Raw genomic sequence first — 22,822 nt, forward strand, 5'->3', positions numbered from 1 at the left:
GCAGCGTGAGTGGGGACGGGGACAGAGGGGGGGGACGGGGGCGGGGGGGGGGGGACGGGGGGACAAAGGAGGGGACAGGGACTGGGAGGGGAGGGGACGTGGGGACGAGGGGGGGGACAGGGACTTGGGGGGGGGGGATGGACAGGGACTGGGGGGGACACATAGGGATTGGGGGGGGTCCCAGGGACAGGGGACGTGCCAGTCCCCAGGGGTGGCTGGTGGGGCGGGGGGGGTGACCGATCGCGGGGGACCCCCCCACCCCGAGGGTCTCTCTCGGGGGGCGTCGTGTTGGCCTGTCCATCCCCGCCCCCCCCCCCCCCCCCAAAAAAAAAAAAAATCTCCCCACAGGCTCCCGACCGCTACCAACCTCCGGAGCCACCGGGGCCGGGGGGGGTGAGCGGGGGGGTCCCCGCTCCCCACGCTCCCCCCAACCTCCCCTGCTGCCCCCCCCCCGGACCCCCACCCCTCCCTCTCCTGGCTGAAGGAGGCGGGGGGGGACCCCTTGGACGACATCCTTTTCGGGGGGCCGCCCAAGGCGGGGGGGGCCGATCCCCCTTTGGGGGGTTCCCCGGGATCCTTCCCGGACCCCACCACCACCAGCACGGCGGGGGGGGGGCCGCACCCCCTTTGAGGGGGGTCCCCCTTCCCCCCAAACCCCCCCTTTCCGCTGCCCTTACTCCCAGAAGGAGGAAGAGGAGGAGGAGGAGGAGGAGGAGGAGGAGGAAGAAACCCACCACCATCAAACCCCCCCCCCCGATTTCTGGTTGGGGACCCCCCCCCCGTCCTCCCCCCCCCCCTCGAGGGTCCCCCCGATACCTCAGGAACCTCCCCCGCCCCCCCTTCCACCAGCCCCCCAATTTCTTCGGGGGGTCGCCTATCCAAAGAGCGTCCCCCCCCCCTCCTCCTCCTCTTCCTCCTCCTCCTCCTCCTCCCCCCCCTCCCGCCGCCGCCGCCGCCCCCCCCCCCTCCTCCTCCTCCTCCTCCTCCTCCTCCTCCTCCTCCCCCCCCCCCCCCCACCTTCCCCGGGGGTCCCCCCTCGCCTTTTCGATTTCGGGGCCCCCCCTTTAGACGATCAGTTCGAAGAACCCCCCGAATTTGCAAAAATTTTACCCGACGGTTTGGCCAACATTATGAAGATGTTGGACGAATCTATTCGGCAAGAGGAGGACGAGGGGGGGGGTCGCCATCTTGCCCCCCCCCCCCGACCCCCCCGCAACCTCCTCCCCCCGCCCCCTCCTCCTCCTCCTCCTCCTCCGGCCCCCCCGCTCCTTCCCAGCCCCCCTCCCCTCGCCCGTCCCAAAGCGCCGCCATTCGGGGGTCCCCAAGGTCAGGACCCCCCCGACCCCCCCCGACTTTATCCCTTCGGCAAACGGGACGAACCCAAACCCGTCGCGTTTTTCAAATCTTTAACGACCCCTTTAGAAGGGCAAAAAACGGGGGGGCATAAAACGGGGATCCCGAAAACTCCTCCGTCCCCTTCTTCGACCCCCCAACTCGCTACCTCATCGCCCGGCTGGGTGCCCCCCCCTCAAATTTATCGCGACGAAGCCCCCCCGGCCCCCCGGACCGAATCGGAGGCGTTGGAGGAGATCAGTCGAGCCTGCGAGACCTTGGCGGAACAAGCGGGACGTCACGTTCCGGCCCCCCCCCCTTCTCCGATTCCAACGACACCCCCTAAATTAGGGGGGCGACGTTATCGAAGACCCCCCCCCCGGCACCGGGATCTTCGCCGGGCCCCCCCCCGGCGCCGACACCATCGAAAAGAGCGCGATCGTCCCGTTTTGGCTACCCTCGATTTACAAAGTTCCGGGGTGCAAGAAAAAGGAGGACCCCCCCGGCTCGAAACCAAGGGCGGGGGGGGTCCCCCAAATCCTTCCAACCCCCCCCAGGCCCCCCCCCCGGCTTTTGTCAGCTCCGCCGACCTCCTGAAGTTGCGGTCCTTGGGGGAGGGCCCCCCCAAAGAGCTGAAGATTCGCTTGATCAAGGTGGAAAGCGGCGCCGGGGGGGGCGCCGGGGGGGGGGACACCTTCATCGCTTCCGAGGTGGAGGAGCCCCGAGGTCCCCCCCTCGCCCAACTCACCATCCGCCACAGCGCCGCCGAGGTCGTCCGCGCCAGCAAGTCAGTTTGGGGGGGGTCCCCCCGAATTTTTTTTGGGGGGGGGGGGGGGTTGGAAGGGGTTTGGGGGTTCGTATGGGGATGGGGGGGTTGGAGGGGGGTTTGGCGGGGGTTGAGTTGGGGCTTGGGGGGTTGTATAGGGGTTTGAGGGTTCATATGGGGGGGGTTGGGGGTTCGTATGGGGATGGGGGGGTTGGAGGGGGGTTTGGCGGGGGTTGGAAGGGGTTTGGGGGGGTTGAGTTGGGGCTTGGGGGGGGTTGTGAGGGTTGGATAGGGGTTTGGGGGTTCATGTGCGAATGGGGGGTTGGAGGGGGTTTGGGGGGCTTGAGTGGGGGTTTGGGGTTCATATGGGGATGGGCTGGGGGGGTTGGAAGGGGTTTGGGAGGGTTTGGGGGTTCATACGGGGATGGGGGGGTTGGATGGGGGCTCCTACAGGGATGTGGGGTTTTGCGCGGGGCTTTTCCCCCTTGCAGGGGGCCTGCGGCCGCCCTCCCTGTCCCCACTGTCCCCCCTCATCCTCACTCTCCCCTCTGTCACCCGTGTCCCCTCCTGTTCCCTCTGTCCCCCCCCCGTCCCCCCATCCCCTCCTGCCCCCCCCCGTCCCCTCTGTGCCCCCCCGGTCCCTGACGCCCGCTCTCCGCAGGCAGGCGCGGGTGAAGGGCCCCTTCAGGGAGTCGTACCTCTCCCCCGCCCAGTCGGTCAAACCCCACATCGACTCCCAGGAGAAGCTGCCCCGGGACAAGCTCAACCCCCCCACGCCCAGCATCTACGTGAGTCCCCCCGCACCCTCGTTGGTCCGCTGCGGGATCCTCCTCTTGCCGATTGGTCCGCTGCCGGGATCCTCCTCTTGCTGATTGGTCCACCGGCGGGGGTCCCGGGGCATTCCACCTGCTGATTGGCCTGCGGGAAGGGTCCTAGGGCATCCCCCCGCGGGTCCAGGGGCATCCTTGCCCATGATTGGTCTGCTGGAGGGGTCCCCTCTTGCTGATTGGCTCGCTGGCAGGGTCTCCCCTTGCCGATTGGCGCACCAGCGAGAGTCACAAGGTGTCCCCCCCCGCTGATTGGCTTGTGGGAGGGACCCTGGAGCATCCCCCATGCTGATTGGCCCGCTGGCACGTTCCCTCCCTGCTGATTGGCCCACTGGTGGGGTTCCTCCCCTCTAATTGGTCAGCTGGTAGGGGTCCTGCGGCACCCACCCTGCCGATTGGTCCACTGGCAAAGGTCCCAGGATGTCCTGCCAGCTGATTGGCCCACGGGTGGGGTCCCCTCCTGCTGATTGGCTCACCAGCAGGGGTCACAGGGCATGCCCCTGCTGATTGGCCAGCAGGTGGGAGGATTCCCTCAGGGAATCCCCATGCTGAGTATTCCCTGCTGCCGATTGGCTGGAGGGCCAGGGAATCCCCATCCTGATTGGCTGGCGGCAGGGGTATTCCCTGGGACATCCCTGTCCCGATAGGCTAGCGACCCAGGGCATCTCTGTTGTGATTGGCCGGCAGGTGGGGGTATTCCCCAGGGCATGCCCATCCTGATTGGCCGGTGGGTGGGGGCATTCCCTAAGGCACCCCTATGCTGATTGGCCCACAAGAGCAACCCCGCTGCCGATTGGCTGGTGGGCAGGTTGCGGGGATTCTTGCCCAATGGGTCTGTGGGCGGGGCCGCCGGTCTCTGATTGGTCTGTGGGTGGGTCCGCTGGCATCCCATTGGTCTGTGGGCAGGGCCGCCAGTCTCTGATTGGTCCGTGGGTGGGGCCGCCAGTCTCTGATGGGTCTGTGGGCGGGTCTGCCGGTCCGCGATTGGTCCGTGGGTGGTGCTGCCGACCTCCGATTGGTCCATGGGTGGGTCTGCTGGTCTCTGATGGGTCCGTGGGCGGGCCTGCCGACCTCCGATTGGTCGGTGGGCGGTGCCGCCTGTCTCTGATTGGCCCCTGCTGTCCCCGCCCCAGCTGGAGAGCAAGCGGGACGCCTTCTCCCCCGTCCTGCTCCAGTTCTGCACCGACCCCAAGAACCCCATCACCGTCATCCGCGGGCTGGCCGGCTCCCTCCGCCTCAGTGAGTCACCTGACGCGACACGCCCCGCGACACGCCCCGTGACACGCCCACCCGCCGCCGCGCCCCGTAGCGACAACCCCAACCTCCATAGGGGCACCCCAAACCCTCTATAGGGGCACCCGTGCACCCCACAGAGGCACCCCCACCCCATAGGGGTACCCCAACCTCCATAGGGGCACCCCAAATCCCATATAGGGGTACCCACACACCCTATGGGGCACCACAAACCCCCACAGGGGTACCCCCACCCTATAGGGGCACCCTGTAGCCCCCCAGGGGCACCCCAAATCCCCTATAGGGGTACCCACACACCCTATGGGTCACCACAAACCCCCATAGGGGTACCCCCGCCCTATGGGGGCACCTGCACACCCATAGGAGCACCCCCACCCTATAGAGACACCCCAACCCCATAGGGGCACCCTGTAGCCCCATAGGGGCACCCCAACCCCCCGCAGGGACACCCACACACCCCATAGGGGCACCCCAAGCCCCCATAGGGGCACCCACAGCCCGGGGGCAGAACCCCAATTTCACAGGAGGACCCACACGCCATAGGGGTGCCCCAACCCCGTAGGGGGACCCACACACCCTATAGGACACCCCCAGGCCCATAGTTCCCCCCCCCAAAATCTCCGCCCCCCAGACCTGGGGCCGTCCAGCACCAAGGCGTGGGTGCAGCCTTACCCCCAGCGCTCTCCCCATGGGAGCCCTCCTATCCCCCTAGCACCGCCCCCCAGGGCCCCCAACCCCTATAGGACCCCCCCAGCCCCATAGCCCCCCCCCTCAACACCTCGCTATAGGACCCCCCCAGCCCCATAGCCCCCCCCCCTCAACACCTCGCCCCCCCAGACCTGGGGCTGTTCAGCACCAAGACGCTGGTGGAGGCGAGCGGGGAGCACGCGGTGGAGGTGCGCACCCAGGTGCAGCAGCCGTCGGACCAGAACTGGGACCTGTCGGGCACCCGCCAGGTCTGGCCCTGCGAGAGCAGCCGCTCCCACACCACCATCGCCAAGTACGCCCAGTACCAGGCCTCCTCCTTCCAGGAGTCCCTGCAGGTCAGCGGGGACGCGGGGGGGACGCGGGGACGTGGCGGGGGACGGGGACGTGGGGTGGGACACGGGGACGTGGCGGGGATGGGGACCCGGGGGGGACACGGGGATGTGGCGGGGGACGGGGACGCAGGGGGGACATGGGGATGTGGCAGGGGACGGCGACGCGGGGGGGACACGGGGACGTGGTGGGGGACAGGGACACGGGGGGACACGGGGATGCGGGGGGGACACGGGGACGTGGGGGGGACACGGGGACGTGGTGGGGGACAGGGACACGGGGGGACACGGGGATGCGGGGGGGACACGGGGACGTGGGGGGGACACGGGGACGTGGCGGGGGACGGGGACGCAGGGGGGACACGGGGACGTGGGGGGGTGGGGACCCGGGGGGGACACGGGGACGTGGTGGGGGACAGGGACACGGGGGGACACGGGGATGCGGGGGGGACACGGGGATGTGGCGGGGGATGGGGACGCGGGGGGGACACGGGGACGTGGCGTGGATGGGGACCCGGGGGGGACATGGGGATGTGGCGGGGGACGGGGACGCAGGGGGGACACGGGGACGTGGTGGGGGACAGGGACACGGGGGGACACGGGGATGCGGGGGGGACACGGGGACGTGGCGGGGGATGGGGATGCGGGGGGGACACGGGGACGTGGCGGGGGACGGGGACGTGGGGGGGATACGGGGATGCAGGGGGGATGGGGACGCGGGGGGGACATGGGGATGTGGCAGGGGACGGGGACACGGGGGGGACACGGGGACGTGGCGGGGATGGGGACGTGGGGGGGACACGGGGATGCGGGGGGGACCCGGGGACATGGCGGGGGACGGGGACGCGGGGGGGACACGGGGACGTAGCAGGGATGGGGCTGCAGGGGGATGGGGGGCGCAGGGGACATGGGGGGGATAGGGGACGTGGGGGGGATAGGGGGTGCAGGGGGATGCCGGGGGATGCGGGGCAGGGGGACGTGGGGGGGCACAGGGGACATGGGGGACACAGGGACACAGGGCTGTGTGGGTGACAGGGGACAAGGGGGGCTTGGAGGGGGACACGGGGGACAGGGGACGTGGCGAGGGGGACAGGGGACACGGTGAGGGGGGACACGCCAGGGGACGTGGTGGGGACAGGGGTCCCCGAGTGTCACCGGGGGGGTCTGAGGTGACGTCCCCGGCAGGAGGACAAGGACAGCGAGGACGAGGAGGCCGAGGAGCCCGACAGCACCACGGAGACGCCCCCCAGGTAGGGCCACCCCCGGGTCCCCTCTTGGGGGGGGTCCTGGTGTCCCCAGGGTGTCCCTGTGTCACTGGGGGGGGGTCGCGGTGTCCCCAGGGTGTCCCTGTGTCACTGGGGGGGTCGCGGTGTCCCCAGGGTGTCCCCAAGGTGTCCCTGTGTCCTTGGGGGGGTCCTGGTGTCCCCAGGGTGTCTCTGTGTCACTGGGGGGGTCGTGGTGTCCCCAGGGTGTCCCCAGGGTGTCCCTGTGTCCTTGGGGGGGGGGTCCTGGTGTCCCCAGGGTGTCCCTGTGTCACTGGGAGAGTCCCCAGAGCCCTGGGGGGTTCCCTGGGGGGGTGCCCCCCCATCTCCACACACTGGAGGTGGGGGACATGCCCCCCCCCCCCCAAACACCCCAGTTGGGGACATGCCATGTCCCCTGTCCCCGCGTGACCCCGTGTCCCCCCCAGCAACCCCGACCAGAAATCCCACCAGATCATCAAGTTCGGGACCAACATCGACCTCTCGGACGCCAAGAGGTGAGGGGGCACCCATGGGTGCTGTGCTGGGGGGGGTCAGGGGCACCCGTGGGTGATGGGGGGCACCCTGGGGGGGCTGTGCTGGGTGGGGGTCAGGGGGACCCACGGGTGACGAAGAGGGTCTGAGGGGTCTGTGCTGGGGGTCAGGGGCACCCGTTGGGTGATGGGGGGCACCCTGGGGGGGGCTGTGCTGGGTGGGGGTCGGGGCACCCACGGGTGACGGGGGCGTTGTCCAGGGGCGTGTGCCCAGGGGGTGCCATGGGGCAGTGGGTGACACGTCCCACGGGTGCCACACCCCACGGCTGCCCCGCCCCACAGGTGCTGCACCCCACGGCTGCCACACCCCCCCCAGATACCACACCCCATGGCTGCATCTCCTGGGTGGCCCCCGCCCTCCCCTGGCTGCCCTGCCCCGCCCCTCCCCCACCCCCTTAAGCCCCGCCACCCCTGATGCCCCACCCTCGGATGCCCCGCCCCCCTGATGCCCCGCCCACTCCTCCGGCAGGTGGAAGCCGCAGCTGCAGGAGCTGCTGAAGCTGCCGGCCTTCATGCGGGTCTCGTCCACGGGGAACATGCTGAGCCACGTGGGGCACACCATCCTGGGCATGAACACCGTCCAGCTGTACATGAAGGTGCCGGGGAGCCGCACACCCGGTGAGAGGGGACACGGGGACGCCGCGGGGGTGACATCGGCGGGGGAGACGCCGAGGGTGACGCCGGGGACGCGCGACGCGGGGGCGGGGACAGCACGCTGAGCGCCCGCGTGGCGCCGTCACCGCCCTCCAGGCTTGCGTGGGCTGTCGTACGGCCGGCGGGAGGGGACGCGGGGCGAGGGGGGTGACACGGGTGACGGTGGCGGGAAGGTTGGGTGACGGTGACGCTGTCCCCGCAGGCCACCAGGAGAACAACAACTTCTGCTCCGTCAACATCAACATCGGCCCCGGGGACTGCGAGTGGTTCGCCGTGCACGAGCACTACTGGGAGACCATCTCCGCCTTCTGCGACAAGTGAGGGCGGGGCAGGGGGCGGGGTCTGGGGAAAGGGGGCGGGGCCTGGGGGAAGGGGAGGGGCAGGAGGTGGGGGGTGGCGGTGCTGGTGCGAGAGCAGCTCTGCCTTTTGCGGCCGGAGGGGGTGTGGCCAAAGGGAGGGGCGTGGTCACAGAGAGGGCGTGGTGAGGGGACAGGGTGTGGTGGGGCGAGGGGTGTGGCTAAGCACAGGGGCGGAGCCAAGGACAGGACTCACCAGCGTTGCTGGGCGAGCAGCTCTTGTCTTCTGCTGACAGAAGCGGGTGTGGCCAAGGGGAGGGGGCGTGGTCACCGGATGGGTGTGGTTGTCGAATGGGGTGTGGTCAAGAAAGGGGCGTGGACAGGTGGTCAGGCAGGGTGGAGCCAGGGGCTTGGGGGCGTGACCAGGTGTGGAGGGGGCATGTCCAACCACAGTGGGCGTGGCCAGCCCCTATGATCACAACAAACGGCAGCAAGGGGGCGGTCTCAGTTGGAGCAGGGGCGGGGCCAGGCAGTCAGGGTGGGACCTTGGGGGTGTGGCCATGCGCTGTGGGCGTGGCCAACCCCCTAACCAATGCAGGCAGAGGCAGCAGCATGGGGGCGGGCCCAGTGGCTGCATGGGCGGGGCCAAGCAGTTGGGGGTGGAGCCAGCAGGCGTGGTCGGCCGCTGGGGGTGTGGCTGAATGCTGGGGGGTGTGGCCAAACGCAGTGGGCGTGCCCAGAGCCAGCAAGGGCAACGGGGCCAGCGGCGTAAGGGGACCCCGGGATGGGGGCGGGGAGGCGTGGCTGGGCGTGGGCGGGGCGGAGGTGGGTGGAGCATCTCCTGACCCCACCCCTCCCACGACAGGCACGGCGTGGACTACCTGACGGGCTCGTGGTGGCCCATCCTGGAGGACCTGTACCGCTCCAACATCCCCGTGTACCGCTTCGTCCAGCGGCCCGGCGACCTGGTGTGGATCAACGCCGGCACCGTGCACTGGGTGCAGGCCACCGGCTGGTGCAACAACATCGCCTGGAACGTCGGGCCCCTCACCGGTACGCGGGGACGGCGGGGGGCGTGGGGACGCGGAGAGGGGGACACGGGGTGGGAAATGGCAGGGACACAGCGGCGACGTGGAACACGGAGGGGACGCGGGGGGGCACACAGAGGGGACATGGGGGGGACGTGGCAGGGACGCAGAGGGGGAAACGGCAGGGACAGAGAGGGACACGGCAGGGACACGGGGAGGACACGGCAGGGACACAGAGGGGGGACGTGGAACACGGAGGGGACACGGGGGGGCACACAGAGGGGACATGGGGGGACGTGGCAGGGACACAGAGGGGGAATTGGCAGGGACAAAGAGAGGGACACGGCAGGGACGTGGCGGGGGACGTAGCAGGGACACAGAGGGGGGACGTGGCATGGATGAGGGGAGGGACATGTCATGGACACGGTAGGGACACAGGGACAGGTGGGGACACAAGGAGGGACACAGCAGGGACGCGGAGGGGGACATGGCAGGGCCAGGGTGGGGGGACATGGCAGATGGGGGACATGGCATGGATGTGGCAGGGACACAGAGGGGGACGTGGCGGGGACGCGGCACAGAGCCAGGGTAGGGGGGGGACGTGGCACGGACACGAAAGGGGACACAGAGGTGGAGACATGGGGAGGGGACACGACACGGACATGGCACGGACATCGGGGGGGGACACAGCAGGTCACAGGGATGGGACGCAGCATGGCCACGGCTGCACACACCTCCGGTAGGACTCCGGGGACACCCAGCGAGGTGGAGGACACCCACCATGCCCTGGGGACACCCGGCGAGGCCCTTGATGTCCCTGTTGTCCCCACGTCCCCCCCCCAACAGCCTACCAGTACCAGCTGGCCCTGGAGCGCTACGAGTGGAACGAGGTGAAGAACGTCAAGTCCATCGTCCCCATGATCCACGTGTCCTGGAACGTCGCCCGCACCGTCAAGATCAGCGACCCCGACCTCTACAAGATGATCAAGTGAGTGCCGGGGACACGCTGGGGACGGGGACACACCGGGGATGGGGACAAACCGGGGATGGGGACGAGGACATACTAGGGACAGGGACATACGGGGGACGGGGACACGCTGGGAATGGGGATGGGGACAAACCGGGGACGGGAATGGGGACACACTGGGGACAGGGACACACTGGGGATGGGGACATGCTGGGGAGGGGGTCGCAGGGGTGGGGGGTCATAGGGGGGATGAGGTCGTGTTGGGGACAAGGTCCTATCAGGGACAGGGTCACATTGGGGAGGGGGTCACACAGGGGTCAGGGTCACACCAGGGATGGGGTCACACTGGGGACAAGGTCACATCGAGAATGGGGTCACATTGGGGACAGGGTCATGTCAGGGATGGAGTCCCACCAAGGACGGGGTGACATCAGGGATGAGGTCCCATCGGGGACAAGGTCACACCAGGGACAAGGTCACAGCAAGGATGAGGTCACATCGGGGCCAAGGTCACATCGGGGCCAAGGTCCCATCGGGGACAGGGCGACGTCAGGATTGGGACACCGGGGACAGGGTCGGCACCACGCTGGGGCTGATGCCACCTCAGGCTGGGGGGGGACACACGTGGCAGGCAGTGGCAGGCGACCCGGGTCCCTCAGCCACCCCGTGCCCATCCCGGGGTGGGGGGACGCGCGGTGACGGTGGCTGACGGGCGCGGGGGGTCCCGGGGGGTCCCCGCCGGCGGTTGCAGGTACTGCCTGATGCAGTCCATCAAGCACTGCCAGGTACAGCGGGAGAGCCTGGTCCGCGCCGGCAAGAAGATCGCCTACCAGGGGCGGGTGAAGGACGAGCCGGCCTACTACTGCAACGAGTGCGACGTGAGTGATGGCGGGGGCTTGGGGGGGGCTCGGCACGGCCTTGGCGTCGTCTTGGCATCGTCTTGGACGTGGTCTTGAGGTCTTATCGGCCATCGTCTTGGCGGGGCTTTGGCCATGGTCTTGGTGTGGTCTTGGTCATGGCCTTGGCATAATCTTGGCCACGGTCTTGGTGTGGTCTTGGCATGGTCTTGGCATGGACCTGGCCGTGGTCTTGGCCATGGTCTTGGCACGGTCTTGGCCATGGCCTTGGTGTGTTCTTGGCATGGCCTTGGCATGGACCTGGTCGTGGTCTTGGCCATGGCCTTGGCATAATGTTGGCCATGGCCTTGGTGTGGCCGTGGCCATAGTCTTGGCCATGGCCTTGGCATGGACCTGGCTGTGGTCTTGGCGTGGTCTTGACCATGGCCTTGGTGTGGTCTTGGCCGTGGTCATAGCATGACCTCGGCCAGGGCCTCCCCGTGGTGCTGCCAGTGAGCGTCGGACAGGCGGCGCGGTGTCCCACGACCACATCTGTGTCCCCTCCCGCTGTCATTCGCCCCTTAAAACGTCTGTAGCCACACCTGGGGACGGGTGACGGCGGGCGGGGAGACGAGCCGCGGTGGGTGGGGAACACCACCACCACGGAACAACCCAACCGAGACCACCGCTACAACCGAAACACGCTGCTGCCGGGCAGGAACCTCCCGGGCCGCCCACGTCGGGGACGCTGTTGTCCCTGCGACGGGGACGTTGTCGTTCCCGTGACGGGGACGTTGTCGTGACCGCGACGGGCACGCCGTTGTCCTCACGGGCGCCGGTTCCGCAGGTGGAGGTCTTCAACATCCTCTTCGTGACGAGCGAGACGGGCGGGCGCAACACGTACCTGGTGCACTGCGAGGGCTGCGCCCGGCGCCGCAGCGGCGCCCTGCACGGCGTCGTCGTCCTCGAGCAGTACAAGACCGAGGAGCTGATGCAGATCTACGACGGCTTCACCCTGGTGAGGGGACACCCACGGGTGGGGACACCCCGCCCCGTGGGGACGTGGGACGGAGGGGTATCTTGACCTGGGGACGCCCAGCGTGGGGGCTGCCAACGCGGGGGTAGCCTGGCGTGGGGACACCCAGCGTGGGGACACCTCGACGTGGGGACGCTCACAGGGACGGCCAACGTAGGGACACCCTGATGTGGAGACACCTTGACACGGGGACACCCAACATAGGGGACACCTGCACGGGGACACCTGACACGAGGACATGTGCTGAGGAGACAAGACACAGGAACAACCACATGGGGACACCCACAGGGACACCCCGCATGGGGACACCTCGACATGGGGACGTGTGACGTGGGGATTGATGCAGGGACACCCCGACATGGGGACACCCAAGAGGACGTGCAACATGGGGACACCTCAACATGAGGACATGTGACATGGGGACACCCCGACAAGGGGACACCCCGACATGGGGACACCCCCACATGGGGACACCTCGACATGGGGACGTGTGACGTGGGGATTGACGCAGGGACACCCCACATGGGGACCCCCCGACAAGGGGACACCCCGACATGGGGACGTGTGACGTGGGGATTGACACAGGGACACCCCACATGGGGACACCTCGACAAGGGGACACCCCGACATGGGGACACCTTGACATGAGGACATGTGACATGGGGACACCCCGACATGGGGACACCCAACACGGGGACACCCGACCTGGCGTCACCCGAACACGGGGACACCCCCACCCTGTGGCCACCCTCCCCCAAGTGCCACCCACCTCCCTGTCCCCACGGGTCCCCGTGTCCCCTACCCCGCCCCGTGGGTGCCCAAGGTTGGGGGGGGGTGTCCTGGGGGGGGGGTGGGGTGACACCCTCAGGCACCTGGGTGTGTCCCCCCCCTGACACCCCCTCCTCGTTACAGGTGGCGTCACCCAGCTCCAGATGAGCCCCGCCGGGCCCAGGGGGATCCTGGGCCCCCCCCGAGGGGACATGGGGACAACGGGGGGGTGACAGATGGCGGGGGGACACGGACCACCCCCCCGTGCTCCTCCCCCCCCCCCACGAACACTTTTTATTTATTCATGGAGAAATCGCCCCCAAAATCGCCTCCCCCCCTCCGCACCCCCCCAAAAAACTGGCGCTGGGGGGGGTGACACCCCGGACGGACAGACGGATGTGACGGGGGGGGTTGGGTGGACCCCCCCATTTTTATACAAAACCCCCGATTTATAGGAATTTCTGCAGCACCCCCCAAATCACAGCCCCTCCCCCCATGGTGGGGGGATGGGGGGGTATTCCTGCCCCCCCCAAAAAAACGTGGGGGTCCCTGTGGGGTCCCCTGCGTAACTCGGGGGGGGGGGGGCTTTAAAACTGGGGGGGGTCCCCTCTGCCCCCCCTCAAAGTGGGGGGGGGGGTCCCTGCCCCCCCCCCCAGCATTTAGGGGGTGCTGGGGGGGGGCACATTTGGGGCGGGGTCGACCCTTTGCCAAGATTCAACCAAAAACTTGTGTCCCCCCCCCGAAAAAAAAAACAGTTGCCCCCCCCCCCCAATCCGGGTCCGGGGTGGGGGAGGGGCAGGAGGCAGGGGCATTTTTTGGGGGGGTTGGCCCCCCGCCCCTCCCCCCCTCCCAGGGTGGGGGTGGGGGGGCTCAGGTCTATAATGGGGGGGGACACTGCTCCCCCCCAAAACCATGGTGCAAAGTGGGGGGGGGGGGGACAGCGCAGAGGGAGCCCCTCCCCCCAGTGGGCGGAGGGGCGGTGGGGTGCCCCTCCCCCCCCAGCTTTTTTTGGGTTGCTTTTTTTTTGTTTTTTTTCTTTGTAAATGATCTTTTTGGTTTTTGCCTCTTTTTTAATTTATACGCGGGGGGGGTGGGGTGGGGGTCGCTTTATTTATTGGGGGGGTCGGGGACCCCCCCGGGGGGGGAGGGGTGTCACCGTGACCACAGGTGATGCCCCTGTCACACGGTGACCCCTGACTTTTGGGGGAGGTGGGGTGCATGTGTGTCCCCCCCCCGGGGAGGGGGTACCCCCCTGCCCCCCCCACCATGGTGCTGGGCCCTGCGGCCCCCCCACCCCCCCCCCGGTGCCCCCGTGTCCCCTCCCCCACCCCCCGGTCCCTACCCCCCCTCCGAGACCCCGGGGTTTTATTGGGGGTGGGGGGGGGGGTCGGGGCTGACCCCCCCCCCCCCGTCCCCCCCCGCGGCCACAGAAGCTATTTTGTACCTGAGATTAAATTAACTGGCACAGCCCGGCCGGCTCCGTGTGAGGGGGGGGGGGGGTCACGGGGTGGGGGGGGGGCAAGGGGGAGGGAGGCAAGAATTGGGGGGGGGGGGGGGGGGCGCATGAAGGGGCCAGGAATTGGGGGGGGGGCAGGAATTGGGGGAGGTAAGAGGGAGGGGGGTTGGAATTTGGGGGGATATGGGGGGGGCAAAGGCAGGGAGGCAGGAATTTGGGGGGGGGGGGTCACACATGGAGCTGTCACGTGGTGGTGACAAGACCTCGGTGGCTTTAATGGCGCTGCAGGGACCCCCCCCATACCCCTCGACCTGGGGGGGGGGGGCACTGACAGGCATTGGGGGTCCGTCCGAGTGTCCGTCAGGTGCTGGGGGTCCGGGGGGGTTTCCTCGCAGTCTTGGGGGGGTCCATCACGGTGCTGGGGGCCGGTTGGGGGGGGCCACCACAGTGTTGGGGGTCTGTCCTGGTGTTGGGGGGGCTGTTCCAGTACTGGGGCTTCCAGCACGGTGTTGGGGGTGTCCATCGGGGGGGCTGTCACGGTGTTGGGGGTCCCTTGGGGGGGCGTGGCAGGCACTGGGGGGGGGTCCCTCACAGTGTTGGGGGCTCCGTCAGGTGTTGGGGGTCCATCCGGGGCTCCGTCAGGTGTTGGGGGTCCATCAGGCACTGGAGCTTCCAGCACAGTGTTGGGGGTGCATCCGGGGGTCCCTCACGGTGCCAGGGGTCCATCAGGTGTTGGGGGGACACTCATGGCATTGGGGGGGGGTCCATCAGGTACTGGGGGGGTCCCTCACGGTGTTGAGGGTCCATCAGGCACCGGAGCTTCCAGCACGGCGTTGGGGGTCCATCCGGGGGTCCGTCAGGTGTTGGGGGGGTCCCTCGGGTGTTGGGGGTCCATCCGGGGGTCCGTCAGGTGTTGGGGGGTCCCTCGGGCGTTGGGGGTGCATCCGGGGGTCCCTCGTGGTGTCGGGGGGGTTCCCCCGGGGGCTCTCAGGGGTAGGGGGGGCCGGCGGCGCCGTCCCGCTCCACCTCGATGGAGACGATGTGGTGGCCGGGGACCATGGCCAGGCCCAGCACCCGCGGCTCGCTGCCGGGGAACGAGTCTGGGGGGGGGGGGGCACCGCGGCAGGGCAAACCCCCCCCCCCCCAGAAAGGGGACTTGGGGGTCTGTCCCCTCCTCCCCCAACACGAGAGACGTCAGTCATCGCCCCCCGCCGCCCCCCCAAGGGACCCAGGCATCCGGCCTCCTCCTGCCTCCAGCCCCCCAAACCCCTGCAGCCCCCCAATCCCCTCCACCTGCCACTGCTTGCAGCCCCCCCAAATCCTCCAGCCCCCCCAACCCCTGCAGCCCCCCCAAACCCCCCACAACCCCCCCTCCTCCTGCGTCCAGCCCCCCAAACCCCTGCAGCCCCCCCCAAACCCCCCCCAACCCCCTCCACCTGCCACTGCTTGCAGCCCCCCCAAATGCTCCAGCCCCCCCAGCCCCCACCCGAGGCCTTGAGGAACTCCTGCGCGGAGCCGAGGATGACGTTGGCGTCGCGGTCGGTGCAGAGGAAGGCTCCCACCAGGGTCCGCCCGTCCGACATGCGGATGCGGAGGCTGCGGTTCAGCAGCGCTTCCAGCCGCCGCCGGGCCCGGGGGTGCGCCCCCCCCTCCTCGCCGCCGTTGGGGTCCTGGGGGGAGCACCCGGCGGCGCCCCCCTCCGCGGAGGGAACGGGGGTGGCCCCCTCCTCGCTTCCGAGGTTGGGGTCCTGGGGGGGGACGGGACGGACGCCCATGGGGGCTCGGTAGAAGGAGCGGGGGTGACACCCCCCCCCGCGCTGCCAGGGTGCTGGGGGGGCACCCGTGGGTGAGAGACTGGGAATGCCCCCCCCCCTTCACTCCCCCAAGATGGCTCCTGCAGCTCCTGTGCCCCCCCCCCATATAGCACCCTCTTACCCCCCCCATAATCACCCCGGATCCCCCCCCAACGGCCCCGTGACCCCTCCCAGCCCCCCCGGCCCCCCCCAACGCCTGAAGCCCCCCCATGTCTCCACCCCTAGCACCCAGGGCCCACCCTTAGCCCCTATACCACCCCCCACGCCCCCCCAGCCTCTCCCACGGCACCCCACAGCCCCCACTTAGCCCCCCCCATCTGCTCTCAAGGACCCCCCAGCCCCCCCCCCCCGCCCCCATATCCCCCATAACCCCCCCTTGACCTCCACAGCCCCCTACAGCTCCTCCTTACCCCCCCATCCCCGAGCCCCCCCATGACAGCCCACAGACCCCCCATAGCCCCCCCTTACCCCCCCACCCCTCCACGACCCCCCCGAGCCTCCACAGCCCCCTCCGATATCTCGCAGCCCCCCATATCCCCCCTGACGACACCCCCCAGCCCCTATAGCCCCCTCATGCCCCCCCATGAACCCCTCCTTTGCCCCCCGTAATCCCCCCTTGGCCTCCCCAGCCCCTATAGACCCCCCATATACCTCCCGCCCCCCCCCCAGCCCCTATACCCCTCCTCACCTCCAGGCCCCGCCCGCCGCCTCCCGCCTCCCCCGGCGCTTCCGCCATGGCGCCGCCGTTTACCCAGCAGCCCCCGCGCGGTGGCTCGGCCAATGGGGTGAGCCGAGGACTACACTTCCCAGCGTGCCCCGCGGCGGAAGTCCCGGGGCGCTGCCGTGGTGACGGTGCCGAGGACTACCTTTCCCAGCGCGCCCCGCGGCGGAAGTTCCGGCGGCGTCGCCGTGGCGGCGTTGCCATGGCGACGGGCGGCGCGGCCGCCGAGCCCCTCTGGCTCCTCCGGCGGGAGGTGGCGGCCCGGGCCCGGCAGCGCTGGGTCAGCGCCCGCGGCCGCGGCCTGCGGCTGGGCCCCTTCCTCCGGGACCGGCAAGGTGCGGGGGGGGGGGGGGCTAAAGGGGCTAAGGGGGGCCGGGGGGGCTACTGGGGCCTGGGCGGGGGGCTAAGAGGGGATTATGGGGGCTGGGGGGGGTAAAGGGGGGGCTAAGCGGGGCTGGGGGGATTAAAGGGGGTGCTGGGGGGGCTAAAAAGGGGGTTTATGGGGGACTGGGGGGGCTAAGGGGGGTTATGGGGGCTGGGGGGGGCTATGAGGGTGCCATAGGGGCTATGGGGGGACCGTGGGGGGGTGTCCCCACAGGCAGCCCCCCCCCCCCCCCCCCAGGTGACCCCCAGCTGCGCCCGCTCCTGGAGGCGGCAGGCAGCGACCTCAGCCACTGGTTCGACCCCCAGACCGGGGATGTAAGTCGGGGGGGGCGGGGGGTGTCGTGTGTCGTCGTCCCCCCCCCCCCCGCCAAAAGCACCTGGGGGGGCCACCAGCATCCCCCCCCCCCCAAACTGGGGGTCTCACCCACCTACCCCCCCCCAGCCGCTGACCCGCGTGGACCCCCAGTCCGGCCTGCTGTGCTGCTGCGTGCCGGGGGGGCCGGGGCGGGCCCCCCCCGAACCCCGCTCGGACTGGGCCCCCCCCGGAGACCCCCCCGTGGTGGGAGGACCCCCGGCTGGAAGTGGGGCGCCTGACGGCCGCCCCCCAACACCTGCGGCTGCTCAACACCCTGACGGGGCAGGAGCACGTCATCGAGGTGAGGGGGGGCACGGGGGGCACCCCCTGACGTCACCGGGGGGGGGACCCCAGGGGTGGGGGAGGAGGGTCTTGGGGTGCCCGTGTCCCCTTTGGGGGGGCCCCATTGTCCCTGTTGAGGTCACTCATCTTGCTCCTTTTTGGGGGGGGGGCCTTTCATCCCTTTTGGGGTCCCTTGTCCCCACGGGGGGGGGGGGGTCCCTTGTCCCCGTGGGGGGGTCCCTTGTCACCTTTCTGGGTCCCCTCATCCCTTTTGGGGGTCCCTTGTCCCCACAGGGGGGGTCCCATGTCCCCTTCTGGGGTCCCCTCATCCCTTTTGAGGGTCCCTTGTCCCCCACGGGGGGGGTCCCTTGTCCCCACGGGGGGGGTCCAGTCCCCATGGGGGGGGGGTCCCATGTCCCCTTTTGGGGTCCCCTCATCCCTTTTGGGGTCCCTTGTCCCCGTGGGGGGGTCCCTTGTCACCTTTCTGGGTCCCCTCATCCCTTTTGGGGGTCCCTTGTCCCCACGGGGGGGGTCCCATGTCCCCTTTTGGGGCCCTTTGTCCCTGGGGGGGGGTCCCTTGCCCCCTGAGGGGGTCCCCTGAACCCTTCTGGAGGTCCCTCGTCCCGTTGGGGGGGTGCCGTCACCCACATGGGGGGAGTCCCTCGTCCCTTTTTGGGGTGCCTCGTCCCCGTGGGGGGGGGTCCCATCTGTCCCCCCCCCGCGGGGTGCTGAGGGTGCCGGTGGGCACAGGCCTGCGGGGAGCAGGCGGGGGGGCTGGTGGAGCGGGCGCTGCCCTGGAACGCCCACGCGGGGGGCTACGCCTGGCGCTGCGGGGGGGCCCCCCTGCACCCCGACCAGCCCCCCCCCGGCCCCCGACCGCGACGGGTCCCCCCCCCACCGTCCTCCTCTACTTCACCGACGACTTCCTCGAGCAATAGCCGCGGTAGGGAACCCCAAAACCCCATCGGCACCCCCGAAACCCTGCACACCGCCACCCCCCCCCCCAAAATCCCTGCCGGCACCCCCAAAACATGAGCAGCCCCCCCCAATTCCCCCACCGGTCCCCCTGAACTGCCCACCAGCACCCCTACCCCCCCCCCAACCTGCCAGCAACCCCAAAACACTGGTAGGGCCCCCCCCAAACCCACACCGGCACCCCAAAACTTCCCTAACCCCCCTAAAACCACACTGGCACCCCAAAACCCCACCAGCCCCCCCCAAACACCACCTCCCACTAACCACCCCAACCCCACCCCCCCCACCAGCCCCCCCAAACCATTAGTAGGGCCCCCCCAAACGCACACTGGCACCCCAAAACCCCACCAGCGCCCCCCCACCCTATCAGCACCCCCAAAACAGTGGTAGGGCCCCTCCAAACCCCCCCTGTACCCCAACCCCTCCCAGCCCCCCCAAACCCACCACCCGTCTCCTCCCTTTGCAGCCCCAGGGCGAGGACCCCCCCCCCCCCCAACAGGTGGACGGTGACACCGGCAGGGGGTCCCCAGGAGTGTCCCCCCCCCAAATTTTGGGGGGCAAACTGTAACTTTTTGAGCAAAATAAACCCAATTTTGCCAAAAACAGCCACAGCGGAGCCTGTGGGGGATGGGGGCGCAGGGTGGGGGGACACGGGGAGCCCCCCCCACCCCAGCTGGGGCGGTGGCAGGCGGCTCTTGGGGGTCCTCTGGGGTGACAAGGGGGGTTGTCACCCTGTGTCACCCCCTCGTGGGGCGGCACAACCTCGATGTCCCCAAGCGTCACCCCAGGGGTACCACTGTGCGTCCCCCTCCCCGCCCTGGGTGACGGTGATGCTGTAACCCCCCCCCATCAGGAGACACAGCCTCGGTGTCCCCAAGTGTCACCCCAGGGGTACCGCCACGTACCCGCCCTGGGTGACGGTGACGCTGTACCCCCCCGACCGGGTGACACAGCCGTGCTCGGCCTCGATGTCCCCAAGTGTCTGTGTGTCCCCCTGGGGTGATGGTGGCGCTGTTCCCCCCACCATGGGGGGGTGGGGGGTGTGTGTTTTCCCACGGGACCGACAGCGGGTGACAGCAGGTGACGGCGGGTGACAACCGCCGGGCGTGTGGTGCCGGCCGTTTGTCCCCGTGGGTGGCTGCCAGCCCCTGGCACGGCCACGTGTCACGTGGGACGCGTCCCCGACGCTGACCTTACGCCCCCCCGGAGGGCTCGCGGCGTCGCCCACGCCTGTCCACGTCCGCCTGTCCGTGTCCGGCTGCTCCACGCCCGGCGCACCACGGTGGCTCCGGTGTCCCTGAAGAGGAGGGTCTGGCGGTTGTCACCGTCACCTTCAGGGCACAAGCGGTGGCGGGTGTAAGTCAAGCCGAGCCGGCGGGTGACTCGGGGTGCGGGTGGGTGACTCGGGGTGGGGGTGACATCTGTCTCTACAGGTGGCCCCTGTCCGGCTCCGCCAGGATGCGCAGACTCCGGCAATACCGATCCACACCCTGAAACAGCCGCCCGGCACCGGGGTGGATCACCCCGACCTGGGGTGAACTGGCACGCACCACCGAGGCCACCAGCTCACCGAACCACCCTGCACTCAGAGCAGGGGACACACACACACACACACACACGACTCGGCCACCGGCTGTGCCAAAACCAGCCCAGTGACACCGCGCAGGATGGTGTCACCCTCCCAGAGTCACCGCTGGACCCTCCGGGGGTTCCTTCACAGGGTCTCCGGAAACCGGGAGCGTACCGGTGCCGGAGGCAGGGTGGAAAACCCCCCCGACCCTCCCGGCACCGGGTGAGACCGTGACCACCGGCGACGGCACGGTGTAGCCCTCGCGCCCGTGGGGTGTGAGGAGCATCAGAGCCGAGCGGCGGCGGGGATGGAGAGGAGCCGGCGGGAACCACGGTGCCACCAGCCGGGCCCGGCGAGGAGCTCACCGTCGGCACGCTGGAGACGTTCACCGACCCACGCCAAACGGAGGGGAAACGGTGAAAAAGGAGAAAAACACCCCAAAATGAAAGCGAGGGGAGGGGGGTGGTTTGGTTCCACCAAAGCGTCCCCCGGGAGGGGTCGGAGAGTTTGGGGGTGTCAGGGGAGACGGCGGTGGCGGTTTTGGGGTGAAAAAAAGCAACAGATTGGCCCCAAAAGACAAGCAGAACGGGTCTACCTGGTGCTTGCTGCGGCACGGGGTCGCCCTGGGGGATTTTGGGGGGATTTGGGGTGTCAGCGGGTGGGGGTCGGGTTTTTTGGCACCGGTGTTGTGGTGCGAGGGTCTTCCCTGCCCCAAAATCGCCCGCTTTTACCTACTTTTTTTGCAAAAAGCGGGAAGGGGGGGGGTTGAGGGGCTGGAGGGTGTCGAGGGCGAGAGGGCGCCAGCTGAGAACGGCCGCACCATCGCAGAGACAACAACCGGTAGCGGCATTTGGGGTCAAAACCAGAAAAAAAACCGCTAAAATGGGGCAACCCCCCTCCCCTCAAACCCCAAGTGTTTTCTGGTCCCGTCCCCCCCCGTTTTACACCGGTTTTGGGGGTGTCCCCAGCTGCTGGCAGGGCACGAGGAGGCCCCCGAGGGCCGGTGACACCGATCCCCGCTGGGGCGGTTCGGGGTTTGACCCCGGTCGGTTCATCCCCTGGCGTTTTGGGGCAAAAAAGGCCAAGGAAAAAAAAGAGGCGGAAGGTTAAAAAGGCGGCAAAAAGCCACGTGCGGGGGCGCGGGGGGGGGGGGGTCAGGGCGGGTGCCCGAGGCCAGCCGGGGCCCAGGGCCCAACCCGGGCAGTTTTAGGAGGTTTTGCTGGATTTTAGGGTGATTTTGGAGCCTTTGGGGCAAGCTCACACCACCAAAAAAAAATAATCCAACCCCCCTGCTGTAAATCTTGCCTGTTTCTCCTTGGGGGTTTTTTGGAGGGAGGGGGGAATATCAGCAAAGCGGGGTGCTGCCTGCCGGCGAAACGGGGGGTTTCTGGGGGAGGGTGGTTAAACCCCCGTCCCTGGGGCTGGAGAGAGTTTTAAGCTCATTTTCTTTTCTTTTTTTAATATTTTTTTCTCTTTTTTGTTTTTTTTTGTTGTTGTTCTTCCTCCCCTGCAGCCTTAAGAAAGTCCAAAAAAAAAAAAAAAAAAAAAAGCCCCCCCCCCCCCCCCAAAAACCCAACCCATAAAACCACTCCCTTCTGAAGTATTTAAAAGTAGAGAAGGCAGGGATAAAGAAAAAGAAAAAAAAAAAATAAACCCACCCTTTTTTTTTTTTTTTGTGCGTGTGTGTGTGTGTGTGTGTGTGTTTTAAAATCCCCCCCCCCACCCCGGTTAGCTTTGGCTTAGCGAAAACGGGGGGAAAACGGGCAAAAAAAAAAAAAAAAAAGCGGCGTGACTAGTATGGAACTAGTTAACCTTTAACAATTTATGCTGATGTCACACTGAGCATGAGTACTGATTAATCCGCCTCCCCCCCCCCGCCAGAAATATTTTTATTGAAGGGGGGGGGGGAAGTATAAGGAGAAAGAGAGAAAAAAAAAAAAAAAAAAGAAATAATTTACCGCAGCCATCTTTGTTTTATGCAGAAATCTTCCTCTTTCGGTTCCCCCCCGCGCCGGGAATACACAAATATTGTTCATCTCACGCACCGAGCCGGGATCTGCAGAGATTATATATAGAGAGAGATATAAAAAACAAGCAAACAAGCCAAAAAAAAAAAAAAAAAAGCCAAACCCTAAAAAACCAAAAAACAAACCAAAAACCAAAAAGAAAAAAAAAAAAGCAGAATTATGATTATTTGCCCGCTTGGGCTGTAGCGGCAACGAGGGGGGGAAGCTTTTTTTTTTTGCCTTTTTTTTTTGGTATTTTGTGTTTTGTTTTGTTTTGTTTCCCCCCCCCCCCGGCCTGGATTTTCTTGAGGCATTTTTGGTGATTTTTTCTTTTTTTTTGGTTTTGTTTTTTGGTGGTGGTTGGTATTTTTTTTTTTTTTTTTTTTTTTAAATCTTTCCTAACCTGCAGGAAGGTGTGTGTGGGAGTGGGGCGACTTCAAAATAAAAAAAAACCCAACCCCCCCCTCAAAAAACCCAACCCCTCAGCCGGCCATTTTGGGCTTTTTTTTTTTCCTCCCTTAAGGGGGGGGGGATTTTTCTCCCCCCACTTTTTTTTACCCCCCCCCCTTCCTCCTCCCGGCTCCTATTTTTCCTCCTTTTTTTTTTTTTTTTTTTTTTTTTAAATTTTTTTTTCCTCTTTCTTCGGGGGGGGGGGGGTTGGCG

At 67.6% G+C, this 22,822-nt stretch overlaps 3 protein-coding genes and 1 long non-coding RNA gene across 4 annotated transcripts; 2 read left to right on the forward strand and 2 right to left on the reverse strand.

Annotated features, from left to right (window-relative positions):
* The first annotated feature begins 1,029 nt into the window (after positions 1 to 1,029).
* On the forward strand, positions 1,030 to 13,407 carry LOC126034668 (lysine-specific demethylase 6B-like). The gene is made up of 13 exons (XM_049792624.1): positions 1,030 to 2,119; positions 2,760 to 2,886; positions 4,059 to 4,164; positions 5,017 to 5,222; positions 6,402 to 6,466; positions 6,907 to 6,975; positions 7,481 to 7,629; positions 7,868 to 7,982; positions 8,827 to 9,014; positions 9,836 to 9,977; positions 10,708 to 10,834; positions 11,640 to 11,810; positions 12,741 to 13,407. Exons 1-13 carry the CDS (start codon positions 1,131 to 1,133, stop codon positions 12,762 to 12,764), a joined length of 2,478 nt encoding a protein of 825 aa, XP_049648581.1. The 5' UTR covers positions 1,030 to 1,130; the 3' UTR covers positions 12,765 to 13,407.
* Positions 13,408 to 15,017: 1,610 nt separating this feature from the next.
* On the reverse strand, positions 15,018 to 16,633 carry NAA38 (N-alpha-acetyltransferase 38, NatC auxiliary subunit). The gene is made up of 3 exons (XM_049792650.1): positions 16,555 to 16,633; positions 15,539 to 15,800; positions 15,018 to 15,152 (listed from the first exon to the last, which is right to left on the reverse strand). The coding sequence occupies exons 1-3, from the start codon at positions 16,600 to 16,602 to the stop codon at positions 15,040 to 15,042; spliced, it is 423 nt and encodes a 140-aa protein (XP_049648607.1). The 5' UTR covers positions 16,603 to 16,633; the 3' UTR covers positions 15,018 to 15,039.
* Positions 16,634 to 16,671: 38 nt separating this feature from the next.
* On the forward strand, positions 16,672 to 18,735 carry LOC126034682 (cytochrome b5 domain-containing protein 1). Its single transcript, XM_049792648.1, is given in 7 exon segments — positions 16,672 to 16,922; positions 17,210 to 17,286; positions 17,414 to 17,509; positions 17,511 to 17,627; positions 18,359 to 18,466; positions 18,468 to 18,602; positions 18,604 to 18,735. Coding segments are annotated over 7 exon segments (741 nt in total). The 5' UTR covers positions 16,672 to 16,789; the 3' UTR covers positions 18,679 to 18,735.
* Positions 18,736 to 19,072: 337 nt separating this feature from the next.
* LOC126034647 (uncharacterized) lies at positions 19,073 to 22,745 on the reverse strand. Its single transcript, XR_007504673.1, has 3 exons — positions 22,112 to 22,745; positions 19,485 to 19,914; positions 19,073 to 19,391 (listed from the first exon to the last, which is right to left on the reverse strand). It is a non-coding gene; the product is annotated as an uncharacterized LOC126034647 (long non-coding RNA).
* Between the last annotated feature and the right edge of the window lie 77 nt (positions 22,746 to 22,822).

This window comes from Accipiter gentilis, chromosome 35 (assembly GCF_929443795.1).
Source record: "Accipiter gentilis chromosome 35, bAccGen1.1, whole genome shotgun sequence".
Classification (NCBI taxonomy): domain Eukaryota; kingdom Metazoa; phylum Chordata; class Aves; order Accipitriformes; family Accipitridae; genus Astur; species Astur gentilis.

What these genes read in the sequence shown, in the direction of transcription:
- LOC126034668 (XM_049792624.1), top strand. Translation starts at nt 1,131, where the DNA reads ATGAAGATGTTGGACGAATCTATTCGGCAAGAGGAGGACGAGGGGGGG. An exon ending in CCCCCACGCCCAGCATCTAC is followed by an intron (nt 2,887 to 4,058) that starts GTGAGTCCCCCC and finishes TCCCCGCCCCAG; the next exon opens with CTGGAGAGCAAGCGGGACGC. An exon ending in TCTACGACGGCTTCACCCTG is followed by an intron (nt 11,811 to 12,740) that starts GTGAGGGGACAC and finishes TCCTCGTTACAG; the next exon opens with GTGGCGTCACCCAGCTCCAG.
- NAA38 (XM_049792650.1), bottom strand. Translation starts at nt 16,602, where the DNA reads ATGGCGGAAGCGCCGGGGGAGGCGGGAGGCGGCGGGCGGGGCCTGGAG. An exon ending in GCGGCGGGCGGGGCCTGGAG is followed by an intron (nt 15,801 to 16,554) that starts GTGAGGAGGGGT and finishes GTCCCCCCCCAG; the next exon opens with GACCCCAACCTCGGAAGCGA. An exon ending in GGAGTTCCTCAAGGCCTCGG is followed by an intron (nt 15,153 to 15,538) that starts GTGGGGGCTGGG and finishes CCCCCCCCCCAG; the next exon opens with ACTCGTTCCCCGGCAGCGAG.